The sequence below is a fragment of the Syngnathus acus genome, chromosome 3 (genome assembly GCF_901709675.1).
Source record: "Syngnathus acus chromosome 3, fSynAcu1.2, whole genome shotgun sequence".
NCBI lineage: Eukaryota > Metazoa > Chordata > Actinopteri > Syngnathiformes > Syngnathidae > Syngnathus > Syngnathus acus.
In genome coordinates, this window is record NC_051089.1 from 14,214,616 (window position 1) to 14,240,897 (window position 26,282).

The 26,282-nt window shown below is 39.4% G+C and overlaps 2 protein-coding genes across 2 annotated transcripts in view; one reads left to right on the forward strand and one right to left on the reverse strand.

Moving 5' to 3' along the window:
- Nucleotides 1-1,035: 1,035 nt before the first annotated feature.
- rxfp3.3a2 (relaxin family peptide receptor 3.3a2) lies at nucleotides 1,036-2,712 on the forward strand. The gene has a single exon (XM_037248321.1). It carries the CDS (start codon nucleotides 1,088-1,090, stop codon nucleotides 2,198-2,200), a length of 1,113 nt encoding a protein of 370 aa, XP_037104216.1. The 5' UTR covers nucleotides 1,036-1,087; the 3' UTR covers nucleotides 2,201-2,712.
- A 3,433-nt stretch (nucleotides 2,713-6,145) lies between these two features.
- itga11a (integrin, alpha 11a) overlaps nucleotides 6,146-26,282 on the reverse strand; it is a 34,188-nt gene continuing 14,051 nt past the window's right edge. Inside the window, exons 10-30 of the mRNA XM_037248011.1 lie at nucleotides 25,984-26,054; nucleotides 24,851-24,995; nucleotides 23,929-24,077; nucleotides 22,456-22,599; nucleotides 20,203-20,406; nucleotides 18,087-18,217; nucleotides 16,887-17,053; nucleotides 14,963-15,102; nucleotides 13,934-14,044; nucleotides 13,701-13,786; nucleotides 12,905-13,115; nucleotides 12,734-12,832; nucleotides 9,791-9,867; nucleotides 9,615-9,698; nucleotides 9,432-9,522; nucleotides 9,254-9,367; nucleotides 9,039-9,122; nucleotides 8,838-8,948; nucleotides 8,648-8,743; nucleotides 7,524-7,637; nucleotides 6,146-7,234 (exon numbers count right to left, since the gene is read on the reverse strand). Coding sequence (XP_037103906.1) covers nucleotides 7,157-7,234; nucleotides 7,524-7,637; nucleotides 8,648-8,743; nucleotides 8,838-8,948; nucleotides 9,039-9,122; nucleotides 9,254-9,367; nucleotides 9,432-9,522; nucleotides 9,615-9,698; nucleotides 9,791-9,867; nucleotides 12,734-12,832; nucleotides 12,905-13,115; nucleotides 13,701-13,786; nucleotides 13,934-14,044; nucleotides 14,963-15,102; nucleotides 16,887-17,053; nucleotides 18,087-18,217; nucleotides 20,203-20,406; nucleotides 22,456-22,599; nucleotides 23,929-24,077; nucleotides 24,851-24,995; nucleotides 25,984-26,054 — 2,507 coding nt within the window. The 3' untranslated portion in view covers nucleotides 6,146-7,156. The remainder of the gene's footprint in view (nucleotides 7,235-7,523; nucleotides 7,638-8,647; nucleotides 8,744-8,837; nucleotides 8,949-9,038; nucleotides 9,123-9,253; nucleotides 9,368-9,431; nucleotides 9,523-9,614; nucleotides 9,699-9,790; nucleotides 9,868-12,733; nucleotides 12,833-12,904; nucleotides 13,116-13,700; nucleotides 13,787-13,933; nucleotides 14,045-14,962; nucleotides 15,103-16,886; nucleotides 17,054-18,086; nucleotides 18,218-20,202; nucleotides 20,407-22,455; nucleotides 22,600-23,928; nucleotides 24,078-24,850; nucleotides 24,996-25,983; nucleotides 26,055-26,282) is intronic.

Genomic DNA, 26,282 nt, shown 5'->3' on the forward strand with positions numbered 1-26,282 from the left:
GACGTTAGAAAACAAGATGTTTAAAAACAAAACAAAAAAAAAAACGTTTAGACCCTAACTGTATTCGCCTGCCATCTAGTGGAACAAAGGACGTATCAATCCATCCGAACCGAGAGAGAGAGAGCGAGAGAGAGAGAGAGAGAGACAGACAGACAGACAGACAGACAGAGAGACAGAGACAGACAGACAGACAGAGACAGACAGACAGAGAGAGAGAGACAGACAGAGACACAGAGACAGACAGAGAGAGAGAATTCAATGTCAAGTGCAAGATTATAAAAAGATGGAAAAATAATTGAGGGGGTGATCAGAGACAGACAGACAGACAGACAGACAGACAGACAGACAAGAGAGAGTCGAACTATATCACTTCACTGGTTCTTTTATCTCAAACAAATTATTTTAGGTGCATTACCTGACATGTTTCGGCTTGTATAGAGGCCTTCTGATGAAGGCGGAAGTACAAGCCGAAACATGTCAGGTAATGCACCTAAAATAATTTGTTTGAGATAAAAGAACCAGTGAAGTGATTAAAAAGGAAAAACAAAATGAATTTAGTACGAGTCGTACTGTATTTTACAGGGTGTCAAAGGAACAGAAATCAGCTGAAAATAAGTTCAGCTTTTGTATGAAGCCAGTCTACGTTTTTAGATAATTGATACGACCCATTAGACATCTACTACATTTTTCTAAGGGCACAGTTTTGAGTTTGTACAAATGTTCAATTTGATTAAATCAAAGCTTTGTTTATTTATTTATTTATTTATTTATTTATTTATTTATTTATTTATTTATTTGTTACATTTAACGGCGTTTGTTTTATTTTCCCAGCCTCCATGCGCCTTTTACGCACACCCTCCCCTCCGGTGATGTCTCCTTGGTAACGAGCTTTCCTATACTGTACATAATAATCCAGCATGAAGTGAGGTAGTGATGCGACGCACTTGTTTATGAAACCCATAATTTTCTTTAGCAGCCAATCGTAGCCCGGCCGAGGCACGACCCAATAAAAGCAACGGTGCCGTCAGCACACGTCCTGATCGAGTGGTATGCTTGGTCTCGTTTTGTGGTTTTGTTCGAGTTGAGGATGGATGTCATTTTAAACCAGAGTGACGTTTTAAACCAGAGCGCGCCCGGCGAGGAGACGTTCCGTTTCGATGACATCGAAGAGGGAGCGGACGGGAATCCCTTTCTTAGGATTCTCATCTCGGTGGTCTACTCGGTGGTCTGCGCCGTGGGGCTGGTGGGGAATCTCCTCGTTTTCTATCTCATGAGGCTACGACAAGGTCGGAAGAAGTCGGCTATCAACTTTTTCATCATCAACTTGGCCGTGACCGACTTCCAGTTCGTGCTGACGCTGCCCTTCTGGGCGGTGGACACGGCTCTGGACTTCAGCTGGCCCTTCGGGAACGCCATGTGCAAAGTTGTGCTCTCTGTCACGGTGATGAACATGTACGCCAGCGTCTTTTTCCTCACGGCCATGAGCGTCACCAGATACTTGTCCGTAACTTCGGCGCTCAAGAGATCCACGCACAGATGGTCGAGGTGCGTCAAGTGGGTGTGCGCCGTGCTTTGGGTCGCGGCCACGGTGGCCACGGCTCCCACGGCGCTCTTCTCCACGGTCACCGTGGTCGCCGGAGAAAAACTATGCCTCCTGAAATTCCCGGAAGGACACGACTGGCTCGCCCTTTATCACATCCAAAAAATACTCGTCGCTTTCATTATCCCCCTCTTTATCGTCTCCGTCAACTACCTGCTGCTTCTGCGCTTCATTAAACGCAAGAGCATGTGCACCAGCAACCGAAATAGGAGGTCGAAAGTGACCAAATCCGTGGCCATTGTTGTTTTATCCTTTTTTTGCTGTTGGATGCCAAACCACGCCATCACTTTCTGGGGCGTTTTGGTCAAATTTAACGCAGTCAACTGGGATCAGTCCTACTACATGGTGCACGCGTACGTGTTCCCAGTCACCGTGTGCTTGGCGCACGCCAACAGCTGCTTGAACCCCATGTTGTACTGTCTCATGAGGCCAGAGATCAGAAAGATGCTTAGTGCTTTATTCTGGAGAGCTCCGAGTCCATGCGCCAACAACAACGGCAAGGGCTGCTGCAGGGCGCCCTCTCTTACGCACGGGCACATCCAAGCAGTCCGCACTACTGACAATGTTGAGTTCACCTTGTCTGTTATTGATCACAGATGATTTGCAAGCTTCACAATGAATGGAGGCCTTTAATTCACGATCTTCACTTTACCTTGTGAAAATGATCATCGTGCGTAATGCTACCGCAAATACGGAGCGCATATTGGTAAATATTTTTATATGGCATCATGTCAAGGTTTTGTTTATTTATTCACATATTTATTTATTGATTGCTAATTTATGCAAGGTTCCCATGGATGACGTTACTTCACTGCACTGCTACGTAAACGCGAATCGCTATTTCGATCCAAGTGGAGGAGCGGAGGGAGGGGGTGATGAAATCATAGCGACGTTATTGAAGTCTTACATTCTGAATGTGAAGGAAAGAAACAGGTACTTTTTTTTTTATTTATGAACACTTTATAAATACATTAAGCTTATGTAAAGCAAAATTAATAAATGCATTTTTTTCTAGTATATGTCTTTTTTTTTTTCCTTTACCAAAGAATGCGATCTACCTGTTTGTCCAGCATTTGTGTTGTGGAAAAGGAAAGCGTGAAAGAGTGATTTAATGCGCGTGCAAATGTGAATTGTCTTCACAAAACGTGGTAATTATATTTTCTAAATCAGAGGTTGCAGGTTGTTTGGGGGGGGGGGGGGGCAAAAAGCAGACCCAAGTGCAGGAAATCAGGGAGGCAAGGCAGGAGTGCAACAAAGCAAGGCATGCAAGCAAAACTACATTAATGTAATAAAAAAAAAAGGCAGAAATTAGCAAACCAATAGTGGGAATGGACTCACAAACACAACTGTCATGACACCAACGGAAGCCAAAGCAATGATGTGGCCAAAAAAAACAGCAGGAAACTAAATACGAAGCAGATAGATGACACAAGGAACACCTGAAAAAAGTATGCGTGGCTGAGGGAGCTGATTGGTTGACAAGGACAAGAATAGCTATAGGCAGAGGCAGACAAAAAAAAAAAATGAAAAGGGACACAGGGGCTGACACACCATCGGCTTCTGCCCCTATGGCAAGGGTGTCAAACTCATTTTTTTCGCGGGCCGCATTGTAGTCATAGCTTCTTACGGAGGGCCATTATGACTGTCAACCCAAATAAATGTATGAGCACCTCATATTATATACAGTAAAAGCTACAAAACAAATAACTCGTTTTCAAATCAGACGAGTAAAAACTGGTCAAATATAAAAAAAAAAAACAGATATTATTAAAATTGAAGACAATTTGCAATTCTAGTAATGACACGAATTTGATGCACAATTTGTCTTCGCGGGCCACATAAAATGATGTGGCGGGCCGTATCTGGCCCCCGGGCTTTGAGTTTGACACCTGTGCCCCACGGGATCTGCTGCCACTTTGTCCACAACAATGAGGAGGAAAAAAAATCATGTCTCGCTCCTCTTTTTCCTCTACCTTAGATCCTTAGATCCACAGCCCCTGTGTCCCTTTTCATTCTATTCTAAAAAAAAGAAAAAATCTAATAATAAAAAATATATATTTTCTAAAAACCAAACAGCAACAAGTAAAGAGAATTAAATAAATCCATGATGCTCATTTGTAGAGGACTGTTTTTCCTCCACAGGTTCTCTGATCTGAGAGAGGGCTGAACATTTCATTTAGTAGACCAGTTCTAGCTGCTCTGCACTGGCTTCCTGTAACATTTAGAATTGATTTTAAAATCCTTCTCCTTCTATACAAAGCCCTCAACGGGCAGGGACCAAGCTACATTGCAAACTCTCTTGTTAGCTATATACCTCCAAGAACCCTGCGATCATCTGCTGCTGGTTTATTGGAGGCTCCCAGCAACAGCAGAAAGAAGATCGGTGATGCAGCCTTTGTTAATTACGCCCCCAAACTATGGAACACACTGCCAATAGGTATCAGGGAGGCCAGGTCGCTAGATATTTTCAAAACAAAACTTAAAACTCATTTCTTTACCCGAGCATTTAACTAATTACGTTTTGTAAATTTCATTTTAAGCCTAATTTTATCTTTATCTTTATTTTATTTTTTACCTTTTCTTAAAGATATATTCTTTATTTTATTAAAGCGTGCTCCTATTTTAAACTCACTTTATTAATTGTGTATGCATACATTAATGTTTTGTTTTTATGTATTCATGTTTTTCTTTCATTGTTGTAAAGCGCTTTGAGCTGCATTTCTTGTATGAAAGGTGCTATACAAATAAAATTTATTATTATTATTATTAGTATCCCGCAGCAACTCGCTCTACAAAAAAAATATTTGTTGAGCCACACAGTGTCTCAGGCAACTCTGACAGCTACTGGTGTTTACTAATGATGCCATTCTCTGTTTCTAGCCGGGCTCTATTTTTCATCATTAGTCGCAGGCTAGTTTGGGGAATATTAAAGTACAGTAATAAGTCACAGACTTTGTCTTCAGCACAAAATCGTATTTCATGGAGAACAAAACCATTTTATACCAGTTGCAAATTATAAACCTTCATCTCCATGACATGCCGGTATTTAATATTCACGGAATGTGAGCTGCCCCTTCCCTGTGGGTTTTTTAAAACACATGCTATGATAAGGGAACATAATTATTGATTTCAGAAAGAGAAAGGCAGTAGAAGACATCTGACAAACCTTGCCCTGAAGCTCTTCTGTAATTAAAGCAGCTCAGCTCACTCCTGTGGAAATGAATAAATAAATAAAAAGATCTAAGCAGATGTGGCAAAAGCGCTGTTTTTATATTAGTGACAAACAAAATGTCTCTACAGACCCAGCGCCATGTCATTAGTATTTGTGGTACCTACAGAATTCCTTACATCAGGTGTGTGTGTATTTTGGGGGGCATAAACGGTCATGAAAAAGGTGGTGCAAGGAGGAATGCTGTGAGAATGTAGAGACCGGGTTCTCAGGGCACTAAATCGATTGCAACTGGACTGTTGTGCCTGACTTAGAAGACTCTCATCTAATAATGCTTCATCAATTCATGAAACAAGGCTCGGTTAGGGCAACAACTCTATGCAGGCACGTATGCCTCTATTCGAAGTCAAAACTGCTTCCTGCTCATTTGATCATTTCATATTAAAGACCATGTCCATGTGGCCTCTTCCACATGGCTGCCGCTTGACAGCATGTGTTTGTAATGTTTGTCATATTGTACGATAATACAGTGACTTCTGTATTGTTGTCATACCTAAACCTTAATCAGACGTTTGTACACAGCATCAACAGATACTAAAAAATGTAAGGAACAAATATGAAAGTGGCTCAGAGGTGAAAGGCAACAGCAAGATTCACATTCATTTGTCGAAGATTTTCACAGTTCACATTTTTTGTTGTTATTTTTCCGTGTAAAATTAATCTTTTGTTGGTTAGTCGTTGAACACGGTGGTTTTGAGTGCCTCCGACATGCGGTTAATTTGTGCACTAACAATGTATTGAATTTGAAAAAATAAAAACACACATTACGCAAGGGATGATTGCGTGTATGCAAATTTCGGACTTCAGCACCTCCAATAAAGTTAAGAACCACTGTGCAAGGCAGTTTGCCAACTGCCCTTTTAGAAGAAACCAAGGCTTTCTTATGCAACAATGGCAAATCCATACCGCTGAGGTGCCGTCAACTTCACCTCCAAACTAGCAGGGGATGCCTCTCGGTGATTTCTTGGCTGCCCGACGGCGACCCCTTCCACTCTGGGAAAATCTCTGTGCCCTGCCCCGCGGTGATCTGCCCCTGCCTCAAGAAAATCAAATGCAGTGTGGTCTGAAAGTGGATTTACCCGAGCATCTGACTTTGTTGATAAGACTTCAAGGAGGCGGTCGATCAACAATCTCTTTCATACACATGAAATGGGTTACTCCTATAACATCTCATCTGCTGCTACTGATTCACAGGCAGTTGGAAATGTGTTGAACAAAAACATAACTGTGAGGTTGCCACAGTGTATATATTTTTTTATAAATTTGAAATGAATTCCAGATTGAACTACCTGCACCATCAGAGAGACAAACAAATAAATATATAAATACGGTTTTATTCATTTATGTATTACAGCTCTTTGCACCCCGTCCAACAGGACAGAATGACATTCATTGGCAATACCAGAAGAGTTGTGGCACACTGACTTAAGCGCCGTCAACATTTCGTTACAATTTCTCATGCACGAGAAAAATGTTACCGCAGTGTTTTGTCCTGATGCAAGGGATGGTAAAAGGTGCGCTACCACGGGAAACAACCATGGTTTCTCATTTTCTTTTTACACATAATGCCATGTGGAGATTAATAAGATTTCATATAATTTGAGAGGGTATAAAAAAGCTATTTACAAATTCAAGTTAAATTTGTACAAAGTAAAAGTGCATCAAATGTCATAAGTCCATCGTGCATGGAATAAAAACTGGATTTTCAGAAAAACTAGAACTCTCTTTATGTTAACATAATTACTTTTCAACCTAAGATTTTGGTGACTTTGACACAGCCTTACAACTGCTGCTTTTAAATATCAAATTCAAAATACAATAATACATCTTTCCATTTGTGGCAGCTTTCTGGGTGACGTTACCCTTGAGGTTTTTCATGTATTATACATTTACCGTAAGAGTTTAAATAAATATTAAAAAAAGGAAATAAGGTTCAAAGAGATTTGCGAGAAATTCTCCCCCAAAAAGCAGTCAATATTTTCTCTACTGTTCCTTAGAAATGACTAGGGAAAGCTCAAAAGAAAAAAAAGAGCCAGGAGACCTGTGAAGGATTTGACACCGAGGGCGCTGGGATACATGGATCAAGAAGGCCCTCAAGTCGGAACAGTGCAGTCAAACTAAGTGAGTGTGGCAGTGCTGACTCGTGGCTGGGGAGGGAAGGGGTGGGGGGGCACATCCGCTGCGCCGGTGCTGCCTTGCCTCAGTTATCGCAAGGAGTTGTCGACATGGCGCCACTGTGGATGTCGGAGAAAGTGGGGGAGGAAGAAGGAGGAGTGGTCCCTGAGTGTCGGCTCCCCGATGGGAAAGGTGTGGGCACCTAGCCTGCATTATCGTTCTTCAGCCACTTTTCCATTCATTTCCCGCTCGTCCTCATCTCTCCGTTTCTGCCTCTGGAAGAAGCCCAACTGGGAAGAGAAATAACACATCTTCAAAGCAAAAGCTTAAAAAACAATGCTTCGCTTTACTACTACAATGTGTCGAGAAAGCAAATTTTTTCCACGGTTGATATTTATCTACTGTTCACTGTATGACAAAAGTTTTTCATCGCCTTTATCCCCCTTTCTTACCAGCGTTTATTCTTCCATCTCTATTCATGACAAATGATTCATAGTAATTTACTTGCAATACCAAATACAATGTTGCATGTGGTCAAATTGCTGTATTTTTCCATCTTGCTGATTACACAGCACTTACCTTCCAGAGAGCCAAACAAAGCAGGGCTAACAGTAGGAGTCCTCCCAGCGTGCTGCCTAGGATTATCCAGGTTGGGATTCTGTAATCTCCCTCTTTTCTCACTTCCAATATTATCTATGAATTTTACAAAAAAAAGAAACGATTTAGTCATTTGTTTTGCTTCGTCAATTGTTCCAGTCAAATAGTAAGAATAGCCAAAGTGACATGATGTGAAAACAGAGAATGTCGATTTGCACGAGAGATAGGATGAAATAATCTCCTTTGGATGATACTGACAATGTTAAATCCGTTCAGAAGATGGAAATAAAATGGTGGGATCCTTCCCAAAATCCCTATTCCGCAGTCATCAGTCCACACAGATGAGGAAAATCCAACAAAGCATCGTTTTTCTGCCTGTATTCATCAATAGAGGGCAGCACAGACTCTAGCATGTAAGGCCAGCCTGATGCGTCTTGCTGCTGTTGGTCCTTTCGGTCCCTGAGCACCACACAGCGAGTTCACGTGGCCAGAACCTTCTCATTTGCTTTAGATCTTAAGTATGGCACTGACCTTCTGTTTGATGACTTAATTAATATCACAAAAGTTTCAAATCACATTAATTGTCAAAAACAATAAAACATTAACAAATGCTGAACGTGTGCTTAGCAAATAAAGAAAGGCTAATGTATAATGAAAGGCCACGTTTCTAATGAATCAAAAATCACATTCATTGCAAAATCAAAATCATTAATTATTTATTATTGCAAAAATGGTCTTTCAAGATTCAAGCAAATGCAGCAGACGTGCATTTGCTTGAATCTTGTATGTATCGTCTGTCTATAGATGGCTGACATAAAGATTATAATTAGCCTGCATTAGTGGCCTTGCATTAGCATAGTGCCTTTTTCAGACAAACCATTTGTATTGAGCAGTTCCCAGAATATATTGCAAAGGCAATAAGGACGTTAATCCTCGTCGTCATGTGTGTGTTTGTGAACTGTACACCATGTGTGTATTTGTCTTACTCTGTCCTGTTTTACAATGTCAAAATGACAAAAGTAATTGTGGCCTCAAGAGTTTCAAAAACAGAATATTGATAATAAGGCAATTATTGAACTATTGTTGGGGCAGCATAGTTGACTCACTTCTCTGACAGGTCTCTCTTCATGTAGAAACATGTGGCTGGTGGAGGGGAGCTCCGCTGATGCACTGGTGACCAGTTCAAGGATTTTAAACTTCAGCTGGACAGCAGAAAAAAAAAACAATATTTTTATGTTTACAATGTAACTCTTGCATGTATTGAATTCTAAAAGATATTTTAAATAGGATACTCACTGCATGTAAAGTATGTACTCGTAGAGTTCCTGTTATTCTAACTGAGATTTCTCTGTAGGAGGCGACATTGATTGTGCACTGTATTGGCAGAATCAGGGTGTTGGATCGATTCTGCAATACCAGACATTTAAAATGAGCAAAACAAAAAGCCTCAAGGTACAGCTTCATCTTTGGTGGGTGAGGTTTAGGATAGTTTTGTACCAAGCGAGAGAAACGGGTGAGGTCCTCAGGTGACGCCCTGCTCTGTGCCACATGCTGGGGTGGTACACAGTGTGTACCATCTCTCTGCAGGACATGTGAGGGAAAACATTTCGAGCACACTTTTGAAAAGTCACTTGTGTTTTTATGTGACTTCAAGTGAGACACTGAGTGTTTGGCATTAAATGAGCCAACATTTATTTGCTCTCTGCACTCACCTGGTCAATGTGCAAATCAGATATCTGCAGGAGCTGGTTGCCATTTTTTGTCATTTCTGGGACCTCAATGTTCAGCTGTAGATCTTTCACAGCAAAGTAGCCAAGATTCTGGATCTGAGGGATGAACCAGAGTAAATTGGGTATTTGCAAACAAGTGTTGACAGCACCGTCGGCTTACCTGAAAAGTGAAGTTAAAAGGAGGACCAATAACTCCAGGCTCCTCCAGTGATAGTTCTGATTTGATCTCATAACGAGTTGGATTTGAATCCCTTTTGAAGTGAAAAATAATCACATTAAAAATGCAATGTGTGAGAAGTAACAAGCTTCATACAGTATTTGAAAAATTCAGGAATAAAAAAACCTTGTGAAGAGAAGGTCTGCCTCGTATTTCAGTGAGTAATAGATATCATTGAAGTTATCAGCTGTACTCATTTCCTCGCCATTGCTGTGAAGAGCAAAAAGTTATTCAATGCTCTACAAACTGGATTGAAACTTAGTTAGATAAAAGTGTATTGTTCATGAAGTGACTGTCCACACCTGCTTGCCTCCAGGATGACTCTGAGATGATCAAGGATGACAATGCGACTGAACTCAAACTCCAAACGAAACAATACCTATACGAAAAACACATTGTTAACTACGCATGTGCATCTTAAAAAGCACGGAATAAAGTGCGGCAGCCAACACAATGCTCTCGAAATAATGTCAGCCAAACACAACCGGAAATGCCCCTGACCGAATCGGGGCCCGAAATTTTTATTCGGAGATAAGAAAAGTAGCGTGGAAGAAACCGGGAGTCAGGAAACTGTATTATCATTGTTGTGGAAAAAAAATGAAGTAACTCATGGAGGAATCCTAAAGTAAAACAAAACAAGCTCTCAAGTGCCCATGCAAAAATGGGGAGACGAGACGAGGAGAGGAGATGGCGGTCGAATGTCAGCAGGGAGCAACGCTGTGCCTTGTTCACGGTTCTTCAGGCCTTCATGAAATGCTGATCGGTTCCATTTGAGCAAAAAGGAATGTAAAACAATATTTACTGTAGCTTCCCTCCTCCGCATAGCATGACTCATGCCTGACAGACCACAGACATAGTACATAAACAAATGAAGAACTCTTTTCCTCCAACCCCATTTATGCGGTGGAAAAGGACCCATGATACCCTGGAAAAAGAAGGCTTATCTTTTCCTTTCCATGGAAGCCTTTTAAAAGACTTGGGTACCGAAAGATGAAGGCGAGAAGAAAACACAGCAAACTCCAAGTACACTTTTGGGTTAAGTGACAATAGAGTTTATAATGAAATGAGATGTGCCCCAAAGCTCAGTGTGTTCTTGCCTACAGCTGTTAATAAATAGCCATGTGTAATTTGAATCAATAATCAAGTCTGAAGCGCTAAAAATTGACAAAGCAGCAGTAAGTTTATCGTAGTTACGACTAAGGTCAGGAGAATCAACGATCCTGCCGTCTTTACTTACGATCTCGGGGGGGTGGAAAGAAAAGCAAAGGATTTACACTAAGTCTTGTTTGACTCGGATGAGAGCAGAACGCTATTGTGGCTCTGGATGCCATTCAAAGTGTATGAGTGGGTATGAATCAGTGGGAAAATTTAACAGTGACAGGAGGCGTCTTGGTTTAGTTTGCTGGGGAGCGCTTCGAGAGAAATGCGATATTTGTGTTACCCAGGGGATGACTGCTGTTTGTGATAATAGTGTGGTTAGGACATTGCGTAAACTCTTTCAATCACTGTCTGCACTTCATTCCTAGCGTCTTTGTCAACACAACGGCAACCATGTCCAGACATCAATGGGCTCCACGGCTTATGTGTAATCTGCTTTCAGTTTAATATCTTTAATTGCCCCGTCTGGTGTGCCATCAGTGTCATCCTTATCGGAGCTAATTCAAACATCGCCTTCTTGAAAGTGAAACCTGACACCTTGTTGGAAAATGCTCCAGAGAGAGCTGTGCCTCATAAATATATCAGACGTTAGAAGCCCTCAGAAAGACGTGTGTGTGTGTGTGTGTGTGCGTGTGCGTGTGTGTGTGTGTGTGGGCAAGAATTGTACGTGAGAATTAGAAACAGATGACAAAGAGTAGATTTCATTGACTCCCACCTGCAGGATACAGATGAAAGAAAGGTTTGAAGAATGGTTCCATTGAGGTGGATGCACATAAATTCTATCTCATAACAAGATGGTTTAGGAAATGTCTTTGTCATGGAAATTCAGTCAGTCTGACTCACATGCAAATGTGTGTAAAATGATGGAAACATGACAGACAGACATTATGGCCTGCTTCACGGGAATTCTCCAAGTTACCCAAAGTAAGTTATGCGTTCTACCCCACATTTTTTGCTCCTCGTCATATGTCTTTTGCAAGAAATAATAAATATGGGAAAAAAAACATCCGCAGTGATGTTCAGCTTTGCCCTGTGTAACACAAATCTCTTTTTTATCCATCGTTTCTACACCTTTTAAATGTAGGTATATTCCTTTTCCACCTTTCATGAGTGGAACTTGTTCCCAAGGGCAAACATGTATTGTATATTACAGTCTTTCACCACATTTTAATTTTATACACATGATGTAACAGAAAATTACATTCAGTAACTAATGGCAAGAAAAAAAATTACAAAAATATTTCTGGAGGAATTTACTTATACTGTTGACTGAAATTGATCATTCCACAATCCAAGTATTTGAAATAGAGTCTGAGGGCCAAATCATGGCCACTCATCGTCTCATTAAAAATGCTACTACGAGTATAATTTATGCTTTTTTGTCCGTTAACAGATGTGATTAAGCGGCGACACCACTGTCACTGATGTCAGAGGACATAACAAATTATATCGTCAAGTCTGGCCTGTGGTTTGGCTTGTTGCGTGCTAATTTGCAATCTGAATGATTTGATGGTGACAGAATAGAACAGTCTTACTCCTTACAAGGGAAAAAAATTATTATATATATTTTTTTAGAATTCTACATACCATTTAGTCAGATTACACTGCTTATCAAATTTTAATCAGAGATGGACTTTTGTGTCCCTTAATGTATTTTTTATGCTGATGTCCTTTTTTTTCTAGCACTTCAGGTTTTTGATACATTTTAATTTTTGATTTTTACTATATGCTTGACCTGCAGAAGTTTTCATCTTACAGATTTTACCATGCGTTGTAGTATTTATTATGAAACGTCATGTGATAGAAAAAAAAAGGCTTCAGTATAAGCGCAAAAACAATACTCAGAAAGGTTTACTTGCATCTCAAAAATGGTAAAAACTGTATAATTTGTGAATATATTGGGCCTTATCTATCAACTATGCATGTTTGGACTCCTGCAGTTTGCTTTTATTGCAAAGATCACTCGCCATACAACAACGATGATGCTGACATCATTGAGTATAACAACTGAAATAAATCGCAATAAGCACGTCATGAATTAATATTTGTCTTATTATTCTTGGAGAAAGAACAAAATAATAGCTCACCTGTGCTTTTGATTTCATAAATGGAGCACTGACATTGCAGATCTTCTCGTGTTTCACTTTGTCCTCAATGTAACAATCAATCTTGATATCAGCATTGTCCTGGTATGAAAGAACATTGACAAAGTATGAGCATCTCACAAACGAACTGGAGCCTTCGTTATGAGCACACACCTTCAAAATGAGGCTTGAGAAACGCAGATTGTGGGAATAGCTGATATTGAGACGAGCATTGTAGGCATTCTCTCCTTTGTTTTCCAGCCGGACATCCACTACCAGCCTTCTCCTGTTTGCCTCGAGAACCCGTAGAGATCCCTCTGAACCCCCTTCATTTAGATGGCGGCAGAAAGCACCTCGGGACTGAACAGCCTGTGAACAGAACTGCCTGGGAGGCAGTGAGGTGAGAATACAAAATGGAAATCATACCGTAAGTAAATCATGTGTACAAACTAACATCTGTTGGTTTACCATACCATATACAGAAAATAAGAGAAAATAATTATGACATTCCTGACTTTGGAAGTTTACCCTACTACGAAAAACATCATCTTGAATCTTCATTCACATCAGAGTCAAGATCTATACAAATTCCTTTGTTGCATTGGCTGGATATTTTTGTCATACTCAAAAATCCATTGACAGCCCATAATCACCAAGATTTTACAATAGCCCACCTCGTCTCCAGACCAAGAGCAATTGACGGCTAGTTTTTCATTCACAGAAAATTGCTTTTTTTTCTCTCCCCCTTCTCACCAAGCTACTTCTAATGGATTTGTAGCCTGTTCCAGTTGACACTGCGTAGCCAATTGTGGTAGACAATGTATAATAGAAGATATTAATTCTGTGTACAGAACATTCAGAAACTTCGAAATTCAAACACCATTCATTTATTAGTTAGAGTGCACTTAGAATATCACCAGAGGATCAAACAATGACGGGACTCTCCCCTCCACTGTATGTGGATACTTACTTTTGAGTCATCAGGTCTGTCACACTATGCAGGGCTAGGTCCGGCATACACCGGTCATCCTCATCACATCCGTTCCAGAAAGGCAACTATAAACAAAAAGAATGGTAAGTGTTGAGAGAGAGAGAGAGAGAGAGAGAGAGAGAGAGAGAGAGAGAGAGAGAGAGAGAGAGAGAGAGAGAGAGAGATACTGAGAAACAGTGCTCAGGTCTGTGTTGTGATTATTTGCTTCTGACCTCAGTTCTTGTCTCCGTTGGCCAGCTTTCATCTAGAACCGGTCCATTGAGTGGATCCCGCAGCCCGACTTGTACAGCAAACACGATAGGCCTCGCATAGTCGGTTGTCTCCTATAATACAAAAAGCTTGAGACGCACGGCATTAACAAATTCCGAATTATTTAATTGAAATGTTGTTTAAAGTAGCTGTGTAGAATAGAGTCCAAGTGCTGCGTAAAAAAACATTCTATTCGCAAAGATAACTCACAGAGCTATTTTATTCTGATGAATATGTTTAGCATCACAATCTTGATTCAAAACACATTTTGGAATTTTGTTGATACAACCTGCAGTTTTATTGACTTGCTCACCCCACTAAATGAGGCACTTTAAGCTAACGCTCATGTATTACCTTATCTAATGTATTCAGTATGTCTTGCTAAATAAATGTATGAAAAATCTCCATCAACCATGTAGGCTTATTTAGTGTTTATTTACTGCATATCATTTTTTAAATTACACTGGCTTAATCAGCGGCGACTTTATATGTCCCTAAAAATATTTTGATGTTTTCAAGAATGTCTACTTTTTTCAAGCACAACAGGTTTTCAAGATGTTTTCATTTTTTGGTTTTAAGTTTGACCTATGTAAAAGTTTGAGCAATACGGATTTTACCATGCGTTATAATTTAAAGCTATGACGTTTCCGAAAAAAAGAATCCACCAGTTGCTGAACCTAACCCTCAAGTCATAAATATTATATTATTGTGGTTATATTATTAATATAATTATAAAAACTTTTTGCGCTAGAGAAAAAACAAGGAGAGATTCAGAATCATCACCAAAAAAATTATTTAGAAAACTTTATTTGCATCTCTAATTAAAAAACTGAAAAAAGTAGTTGACCATTGTCATTGTTTACGTAGACTATCAAGTGGTAAAGAAATGTAATTGATGGCAATGACAAATTAGTCAACAAACATTTAGCCTTTAAATTATGACGCAATGCAATAGTGCCGCATTAGTAGCTGACATTTAGGACTGGCCTTACCATGACATGGAAGTAAATGTGCTCACACGCTTCATCTCCAGGAAGAAGGGTCAGGTTTTGAGGCTGAGACTTGCTTGGGTTGTCCAGGATGGCTCGAGGATTGAAACGTCGCTCCGCAATGGACACGTTATATTTTAGCCCTACGGGGTCATAAAAGAAATTTATAAAGTATTATTAAGGCACAATAAAATGTGTTGGAAAAATGATGACAAAAAAGTTAGGTTACAATAATCAAGTATAATATGTCAGAGAATACAATTAAAATTTACAGTACATATTAAATGAAAGACACTGCAATATTGTAAGAATCAAGCTGCGATTTTGTACAATATATTTGTTTTTTTTTTGTTGTTTTTTGTTGATAAAGTCAGTATTTCAAATTTATCTAGTGAAAATAAACCATTCCAAATAAACAATAATTTGTTCAAATCACGACTGTTGACAAACTCAGCAAACAAAACCAAAAAAAATGCTGTGTTCTACTTTTACAGAAACAGGCACAAACAATTTAGCACAATCATATCAAACTACTTGTTCTGGTGATGTACCTAAATATTGACTTTGTTTTTCTTGCAACTTGACAAGAGTGGTGCGATTTCTCATCAATGAATATTGACTTTAATAATATTTGTAAAATTAAATGAGAAAAAAAACCCTTTTTGTACAAGAAACTCTGCAAGATGAGAGATGGGCTTTCATTTAGAGACCTATAAATTAAAAAAAAAAATTCAAATTGTGGCAATGCCTAATGACATCACTGTGGCGGTCCAGTGCAATTTAAGCTTAGCATGAGACTGATTTATCCAAGAATCCAAATCCTAAACTGCAGAACTGAGTCCTTTCCAAGCCACATTGTTTAGACAATTTCCATGTAGTATCGCCTGGAATCTTACTTTATGACTGGAAAACATGACTGCTGTTTAAGTTGAAACTCGGCACGGCTAAAAAATTAAAAGAAGTACACTGACCTTGACCTTTCAAACATTTTCCACCGACAACACTATTTAGGACTTTCTAAAACATTGTGTATACCACAACACTTTGAGATACTCATAATGCAAGTTTGCATGAATTTTTACTCCACAGTTTAGTTTACGACTAATGCACCACATCTGCCAAGCATTACTCACCAGCCATAACAATGAGCAGAAAATTAAATAAATGTGTTGCACTGTACGTATGCAAGAAGGAAAGACAAGATAAGTCCCTCTGTTCTCCTTCTACTTTGTTTTTGACATGTCTGATTTATTTGATAAAGGGGTATGGGGCAAAAGGCTAAATAAGAACACATTCCACCTTGCCATCTTTCCACACACAAAGACACCTAAGATTATATCTCTTCAAATAAACTTTACGGAAAGAAGCTGAGCATTTGTGTAGGTGGCCAACCACCCGCCATCTGACAGATTGAGCCATCAGTTTATAATTGAGCAAAACAGATCGAATTCCAGATGCCCTGGTACAATAACGGAGACTCTAAAAATCATTACGCCTGACTGCAAGCATGTGGTTAAGCAGCTGTAGAATGCAGCAACATTAGATTCGGAAACAGCGGTGAGATTAATAGTAAAGATCGCTACAAATCTTTTGGTGCCACTTGTAAGCAGGAGACACTGCACAGGAAAGCACACCCTGAAAATGTAGATTCAGGCAGGACATAAAGGATATACTATACTGGCTTTTACGGCCTTTTCCGCTTGAAACCGGCCAGCTTTCTTCCTGTCATGGTTCACCGAGTACAACTGACCAACGAGGTATTGCAGAGTGACAACAGAACACTTGTCAGCACTTCTCTCAGAAGCGCAGTGTGATTTTGTGCTGGACCTTAAAAATGTGTTTCGAACAATATTAAATGAAACCAAACCACGAGTGAAAAACTTGACCGGAGCACTTAGAAAGCAGTTGATGATTTGTTCTGGCTTACCAATTTCCTCCGTGGCAGCAATGGCTGTTCTGGAGGTGATGTTGAAGCAAACAATGGCTGACATGCAGGTCACGTCTTTGCCACCCCTCTGACAGTCTTTCACAAAGATGTTGATCTTACTGGGTTCAAACCTGACAGTAGTATAAATGCGGACAACGCTCTTTGACCTGTGAACACATGCAGAAAGTATCTTCGTCAAGACCCAACCCTTAAGCTTCAAATTCACTCGGGTCATGGGTGATATAAATAAATAAACAACCACTGACACTTACATTCACACCTAAGGATATTTTTGAGTCTTCAATTAACTTGCCATAAATGTGTTTTGGAGTAAGGGAAGAAAACAGAGCCTTGGAGTAGACTCACAGGCACAGAGAGAATTTTTCATTCACACCGGAAGGCCAGAGCCCATATTTGAACCCGTAAACAAACTCTCGACTGTAAGGCAGATGTGCTAATAGATTTGGAAACCATCTGTATTATAGGAAACCATCAACTGGAGTATTTTGCTCATAAAACATGGCTGTAGTAGTAGTTTTTGAAACTACTACTACTATCATTAGTATTTTGGCATTAGAGGGGAGAGGTGTTGGCTCCACTTAATCTGTCATGTATAAAGTGGCAATGATAACAAGATATTTCTTCTCCCCAAAAACTACAGTTTTTAGCTACCACATATCTTAATTACCAAAGATAACTGTGTAAAAAGTGGAGGATGATGGATTTATGGATGGATGGACGCATGGATGGATGGATGGATGGATGGATGGATGGATGGATGGATGGATGGATGGATGGATGGATGGATGGATGGACAGACGGGACATGTAAACTCCAAATAACTCATTTGTAAATCTTCATCAAGAACTTTTCAGTTGATGCTTTTCATTTATTGTTCAAGCTGATGTAGCAAGAAGGGGAAATGCTCAGCACTTTATGGATCTTGTGGGAGAACAGCCTGAACACTTATGAAACATTGGACAATTATTGCATTTACCATTGCAACAATGCTTGTTTGTGAAGGCAAAAGGAGAAGAATCAGGATTACAAAGAATAAGTGGCCTCAAGGCTGAAACCATGCTGAAGACAATGTTAGAACAGTTTGTTGTCTGCTAGATTATGTCATATTAACCGGTGAGAGCATACCTATGCCAATTTATATCTTTATTTTAAATATTGTGGCAATCAGAGTAGACTAACCAGAGGAGAACAGCTGCACCAAGTGATCCCACTGCCAGGTCCACTAAACCATCGTTGTTCATGTCCATCATTCCATGGATACTGCGGCCGAAGTATTGCAGGCCAGGTGCCAAGTCTGCTGCCGCAATCCTCTACAAAACACAAAGAACAACAAATGTATACAAAACCGGGTCTTATGTAGTGTTTTTCACACACATTGTCAAAATTGCTGTTCCTTATAATTGGCAAACATAAAGACAGATGTGTACGAGGAGATATACTGAAAATGCATGCATTATTTTGGAATTGCTGTCCAACAAAAAAAGATTTAAAACAAACAACAACAAAAAAAATGATGGTAGCCTTGACTCAATCTTCAAACTTTCATTGCACAAGCTTTTCAGGGACTCACAGCAATCAAAACAATTTCTGTAACTCTCAATGAGATTTATGCTCGTGCCACCAGGAATTTGGCCCCTCCTTATGGAAAACACTGCTCCAGTTGTCTCAAATTTGATGTGTCTCCAGCACTTTTTCAGCTCCTTCCACAATTTTTTCTATTCATTTAGATTACAATTTATAGAGCAAGTAAATAGTGAAAAGTAATTAGGCATTGGAAATTGTATCCTGTTGAGATTTAGGAGATACTGTGCTGGACGCAGCACAGGAGCTACAGAAGATCAACAAGACACATCAGTGTTTTTTTCTTCGTTCATTTTTTTCCTCTATAAACATAAAACTGATGTAAGTTTGCAGAATGCTCCAGTTTTATTTCATTTGTCTAAAGAACTTCCCAGAGGCTTTTGTGGCTTCTCAGTATGCATTTTGGTATTTTGTAATTTCAGTAAGCATTGTGGCTTTTTCAGACAGAACCACTGTATCAAAAATGTTTTCAAATAATACTTCTATTGTCACAAACCCATTTGGAATGGCATTCTGTGCTGGAGTTCATTTGATTATATATATTTTTTTCTTTGCGACTTATGCTTGATTCCATGTGCTAATGCTTTACGTGAACTTCTCTTAAATCCCTTCACGATATATTTACTCGCCTGTTGCCTTTTATCGAGAGACCTTCCTTCACAATTCTCAGTGAGTAGCTTAACAGTGTGCTCACTGAGAATCACACCCCATAACTATTTGGTCAAACCTTTTTATTAATGCCAGGCTGTTCATTATTTTTCTGGCAAATCAGGTATCTTGCTTAAAAAAGAACAATTGTTCTAAATCTTCAGAAATACCCCACAAAACAGTTTGTCAAGGCTAGGCATCTGAAGGAGATTTAAAAGACAAACAGTCTGTCAGAAGCATTAAGTATCCGTACGTTTAAGCTTGTGGCATGTGCCGCCACAGTAAACAACAGACTACTAAATTGATAAGCAGCCACATACTCTTTCCAGAAGAGAAGAAAAGTAAAAACATCCTTTCATTCTTTTCTTTTCATTAAAAAAATAAATAAATCTAAGAGAGAGAGAGAGATTGCAGCTTCTTTCCAAGTGTTGTCCACTGTTTGTCTTGGATGTTTGACCTGAATTTGTTTCTTGATGACTCGGAACAATTGCCTGCAATTTTCCAGTCTGCACGAGAGATCTTCTTTTGAACTGTCACCAAACTCTTCTATGATTGTGATTTTTCATTTCTTGGAAAAATCTTTTCTTATGTAGTACCACACATAAATAATGTCATTTAAACAGGCCAACTTAAATAGCTGTAAGGTAAAATATTTGTATGAACACTGGGCATAGACATCAATGTTCTAGTAATATTGTATTTTCTCATTTTATATTTTTCTGGCACGGCACGGGAGTGAATGTGGCTTGCACGTCTGCCTCACAGTCAAAGGTTTTGGATTAGAATCTCGCCTTGGCTCTTTCTGTGAGCAGTTATGTTTCCCTCAAACCTTACATGGGATTGCTCCGGGTGTTTACTAGCAACATATTTTGGATTTTTCATATACTTCACAAATTGATACCATTGTCAGTCCCCATATTGTGTTTTACAAATGATCATGTTGAATTGTTTAACAATGCAGTTCAAAAAACAAGCCGTTTTTTCCGCTCTTCATTTTCTTGTGTTTCAAGTGATATTTTGGAAGTGACTCCAACATGATATAAGTAGAATCCACGTTACAACATACCTGTTTGTATTTGCGCAGTATTCTGTTCTGCTGACTGAAGAAAACATAGATTGCCCCTTTGTGCTCGTCTTCTAACGGGGCCCCTACCACCAGGTCATTGAAACCATCCCCGTTTAAATCGGGTACGGGTGCAAGGGACGAGCCAAAGCGAGCATTCTGGCCACCGTTAAGGATCTCCAATGCACCTTCAAAAACGAAACGATTCTGAAAGATTTGAAAAATGAAAGACATATAGGTTAGCTTTCTGTGTATTTTTACGTTATAGGAGAATGACCAATAAATACAAGAACGAGAGGCTCCGGGCTCTCGATGAAATAATACTGACATGAGCTTGAAACAGATTTTACCTGCACCTCAGTGGGTGATGAAGTAATTTGAGTTTGTATGTTTTGGGCTTGTGAGACAGTCTCACATTTCAACGACACATACGTACATACATTGGACTTTATAAGCACATGCGCTGATTGTAGGACTACAATCTCAAATTTAGTTCTCCATCATTAAAACAGACATTGATGATGGTATTCATATTGTTAATCATCTTTAGGTCATTTATGAAGGAAAAGTAGCAAGTGACTTTCCACATCGTTGAGCCAGGTTAACAAACCAAACAATAAAAGAAATGTTGGTCAACTTCTGTAAATTATGATGAATCCATTAGTTCTGTCTGTTTGATCTTGAATTTGATGGTTTCTAACATCTGTGAGCAAGTGAGGAGGAGTACTAAACAAAGGAGTTTTATCTCAGGCTCATGAAAAAATCATTTTAAGATAGCGATGGTATGAACCTAGAGTATACTTAATCATCGACCATTTTTGTCCATCAGCAAAAACATCTCATAAAACATCAAAACAGAACAACAGGAAATTAGACACATGGGAAAAGTCACATTCCACTTTGAGAAGCACTTATGTCAGCGTCTGGAGTTAACAAGTGATAGTTGACTTGATTAATCACAGCTACTGGTCACGATGGGGATGTGGAATTACGTGTAGGCACTGAGGAACTTGAAATGATAAAATGCCTGAAAAGACAATAATATCTGTCTCGGTTGCTCTTCACCTCAACTTGCTCAACTTTTCCGTAACAATATGGGCCAACAGCTTTTACCATTGGCAGAATCCAAGTATTTATTCTTAGATTTTTAGTGACCACATCATGATGGAATGTAGGAAGCAGAAGAGTTAAATAGTCACAAATGGACTTTTGTAAAATCTAGATCAAATTTGCTGACTAAACAAAGGGGCTGTTAAATCCTTGGAGGATAAAAACGCTCCGGAATGACTCCAAGTAAAAGGTCAGATGGAAAATATCCAAGTTTATGGAAGTAATTAACGGACTAGAAAACGTTTCAAAGAAAGCATTCTGACTGAATGGAAGAAAACGCAACTCAACCAGTAGTCATGCATGTCATTGCTCTACTTGGCTTTTCACTTCATAATAAAATTTATCGCAGACGAAACATGAGACCACCATTTTTTTTCCCAGTTGAATAAATGGAGTTGATTTAGGAGGGCAGGTTTTGCTTTTCAGCTACCTGATGAGTATGCAGAGTGAGAGTGAAAGGTATATTCTGAGCTGGTTAAGACATTGGTTAGGTCCACGATAGTGAAAATCTGTTCAAAGTGTAAGTGTTTTGATTTTTTTCAACAATACTCCAAGCATGTTGATCTGATCTAAATTGATTTGATTGGCAGTATCACTCATCATCCCAACTAAAATGGTTTAGGATTCCAACTGCACATCCACGTAGATTTTCCTTTTCATGTGCAGTCTATTCAGCTACATGTGGTTGGTCCATACCATAAAGTGCCCGCTTCCATTTTTTTTTTCCAATGAGCAAGACAGACCTGGAACTGGAATTTCCTTCAATTACAGAAAGTTCTCGCCTGCAATTATTACTCTGTAACAGTTTTAGAAGGGAGAGAATACTTTCCTGTTGAGTTCATTACAGAACATCTATTAAAGGCCTTGCAAAGTTTTTCCTTTTTGATCTCCGCATTTGATCTGGTCAAAGTCATGGGGCAAATGTGTGCCTGCAGTTAACTGCAGAGCTGGAATGCAACAATCTGTTTCTTTGTGCATTGGTGGGACACCTTTGCTGAGGTGTGTTGTGAACTTTCCCGGGATGTCTGGAGTTCGAACAGGTGATGACCTAATTTACTAAAACAGTTTGCCTGGCCTCAATTAGTACAGCATAAGTATGTGGTCTGCCTCTGTGTCTTTCTTGAAGGTTGAAGAGTTTCTACCTACCAGCTCTGTCACTCTGTAGATGTATACTTTTCCCTTCTCCATGCCGCCACTGAAGAACATAGGTGCCGCCACCAAAAGGTTATCAGTGACACCGTCTCCATCAATATCCACTGGTGCAATCTCACTGCCGTAATAAGAGCCAATCTGAAAACACACCACATGAAAATAACATTTCAACCTCTAGATCAATCTTTTGATGATGAGCAGTATCTTCAAATTTCAAACTAATACTCTACTACTACTTTGCCGTCTGAAGTTAGTGCTATGTCCTCAATATTCCAAACAAATGTGGGTTTGTGTTTTACGAATTTAACTGTTATGACGTATTTGTCAGTATTCTGACTGTGGGAACATTACTGAATCAGTCATGGAACATCGTCTATCTGGTTTTTGATTAGTAACATCTGCCCCTAAAAAATAAATAAAGTCGCTTTAAAAAAATCTGAAAAGAGGAGAAATTTACCAGGTTCCGTTCAAGTTTATCTGCTGTTTGTAATTTGTTAGGTAAAATGTAAACTGCTACTGGCGCATGGCCACAGGCCAGTTTCCAGTGGTGAGTGTAGTGGTCAAGAAGATATTGCCAAATTCATTGAGATGGATATTGTTATACTTGCCATTTCATACGTTGTTACTGTCCCAAGGACCTTTGACAATTTGAAGAGCTCAATTGGCCTACCATGCATATTTTTGGAATGTGGGAGGAAACAGGAGTACTCTGAGGAAACCAACGCACGCAATGGGAGAACATGCAAACTCCGCACAGGAAGGCCGGAATTCAACCTCCACACTGTGAGGTGGACGTCACTCATTTTCGGCATAATATTTTTATAACATCAGTCTGGTTGTCTTATTATCTGATCTGGTTGGATATGATCCAATCTTTGCTGGAATTTACATATACACTACACACCATCACAAGCTCATGCTGGATGGATGGAAATAATTTACACTGATATATTTTTTCAGTAGGAATACTGCATGTTGTGACAAATTGTCATTCTTCAGTTGTTTTATACATTCTGCCGACAATACAAAGGAACATACTACAGTAGCCCTTTTGGTTTTCATAGTCACTTGGACATTTCCCCAGAAGGAAACATCAGTTGGCTCATTTCCCCAATAATTTAACTGGCTTCACATTACTCAACCTGTCAACAAATGCATGTTTTATGCGGTCGTGTTTTTATTAACACATTTAGATTAAACCAAAAGATACAAAGGGAAGCCAAATATAAACAACAAATCAATAGTCTTTACTGGTAAGCGTAACAGTGCAGAGTATTTATTTATTTCACTCACAAAAATGTTTTAATTTAAATGTATATGTTTGGGTGCTTTACTCCAAAGACGCAGAAGCACGTGTCAACGTGACTAACATTACCCAGAGTTTTAACTTTTGAAGCAATTTCTATAGAATAGAATGATTAGGATTATTCATATGTATGTAAAAACAAAAGTAGTTTATGTAAGCACCTGCTGGCCTTTGAGGGAATGGAGGATGGTGAGGTTACCAGGGGTCTTCAAAGTGAAAATGATCACTTTGCCAGTATGGTTAAAGCGTGGTGCTCCAGCAACGAGTAGACGCCCACTTTTGGCTGATACCACTGATGTCACTGTATATCCTAGTCAGAAAAAAAAATTACTATTAGTTTTGAAAGTTCAATGGAGCCCACATTTTCACTCAGTAAATCTGCAAATGAAGAGACGCAAATTTGTCATTTGAAAATAAAGTTTATACATTGATATAAGTACAGTAAGCTTTGAGGGTATATTCAAACAGATGTTTGTAAGAATCTCAATGTGCAGAGCTGAAACTCAACGAATTCTCTGCTTTTTCCAGTATTTTATTCCGCTTGATCAACATGTACTTTTCCACCTCCGTAATACCCCTTGTCTAGAATTTTACTTCCACCTCATATTACGACTCAAGCTACTTTAGCTGACGGCCTGCTGGATAAGCTTAGTCAAACAAACCACTGATGGTAAAAACACAGGTTTTGTGGTGGAGGAGATAGATATTGCTGGGGAGAATGGAAAAGACTGAGCGGTGGGGCACTGGGGTCCGTAATGAAGACAAAAAATAGGGGGGGGGGGGGCTGATTTAGTGTATCAGACTCAAACCAAATTGACCGCCCTGAAAAGTGGCAAAAATATACTGTAATTTTATGTTGAAATTGTAAATGATACAGACAAAACATTACCAACTCAACCTAAATACAATGTCCACAGATTGTAATCAAATTATTTAAATAAGATAAGCTAAGATAAGATGAGATACGATATTCTTTTATACGTCTCACATGAGGAAATTCCAGGAACTAAATTCATGCCAACGGCAGAGCTACTTTATCAACAAAAATATTTTGTATGTTAATAAATTTGGCGGGAAACTCACCTAAGTAGGCACCATGATTTTTGAGCTCTTCTGGAAACTCCTGCGTGTAGGAAGCTTTCGGAGGGACCACCTTCCCTTGCCGTGTCTCTTTTAGCACTGCCCCGTTCCAATCATAAGCCCCGACAGCTCCCACCAGAGTTCCATCCTAGTGATGAGAGACATTTCACATCATTGTCAAAACAGACTTCAGAAACTTGACAGGTCCACTGCACTGTGTAACCTCAGTAGGTTCTGCCATGCTAAGATAAACCATGAAAAAAAAAAATCACATGGAATTCATACACAGCGATTTTCTGCAACTATGCCCCTGTGGAGAGCTGATGTTTGCCGAATATAAGAAAACAAAACTTTATTTACGCTCAGTTTAAGTATGCTAAACAAACAACAACTGGATAAACAATAAAATGCTGATGTATAAAATGCCTGCTAGTATATGACATAAGCAGCTTGCAGTCTCAAGAAAAACATCTGGGCCTTCAGGACATTCTTCCTCGTTTAAATCCCAACATTCCTTCCAAGAAGTTCTCCTCCTTTCAACCCTCAGGTTGACTGCTGCAGAGCATCTACGGAATCTGGCCTTGTGGACAGAATTTCCGACCTTTTCCATCGCCCATCTGCAAAGTCTCTGCTATTTTCAGCATAAGTGGGATAAATGGATTTGTCTCTTGACAAATCCCACTGCAAGGGGAAATTTAAAAGCCAACGCATTAACCCATTGCGTTAGCATAGAGTTTCATCAAGCAAGGGTACTGTATAGTGTCCAAGACGTGAAACATGCCTCCCCTCCCGACTTTTGCTGTGTCACCCAGAAAGAGATTGCAAAGCAAAAAACCAGACTGCAGCTAACCCGACTGTCTCAACTCCACATAACGTGTCTCCCTGGAGAGAAGCGGTGTTTTATTTCCCATCCCTGCATGGCTGAAGTGGAAAAGAAAATCTGTATTTTCTGCCAAGGCCCCCTAAATCAAGATCACCTAGACCTCTGGGTTCCTCTGGCACCTCTAAGTGGGAGTGAAAAGTGATAAATGGTGGGTTATGAGGAGGCGTTATAATGCCATAAAAATTGAGACAATGTGTTGCTCCATACGATGACAGACGGTATGAGACGACGTGATGGCTTAAGTGCGACTCACCTCAACATTGTGAGCGGAGAATCCAGCTTGAGACATCTGGAGACCAAACGCTGTTCCATTTTTACTGGTTCCTATGTAAACAAATATGTCTTGAAGGCCTTGGAAGCGCACACATTTGATCTGGCATACCATACTGATGGAGAGCGATGATATTGGAGTTACATTTTTAATGTCGCATTTTGAATATTTAATATGTAAAATAGATACTCTGGCTAAATGGTATTTGAGAATATCAACAAACAATAATGTTTAGCCATAAGTAAGAAGAAGAGACTGATGTAAGATTATCACCTATTGAC

Bases quoted from the DNA above. Each gene is read 5' to 3' on its own strand.
- rxfp3.3a2 (XM_037248321.1), top strand. From the start codon at position 1,088: ATGGATGTCATTTTAAACCAGAGTGACGTTTTAAACCAGAGCGCGCCC.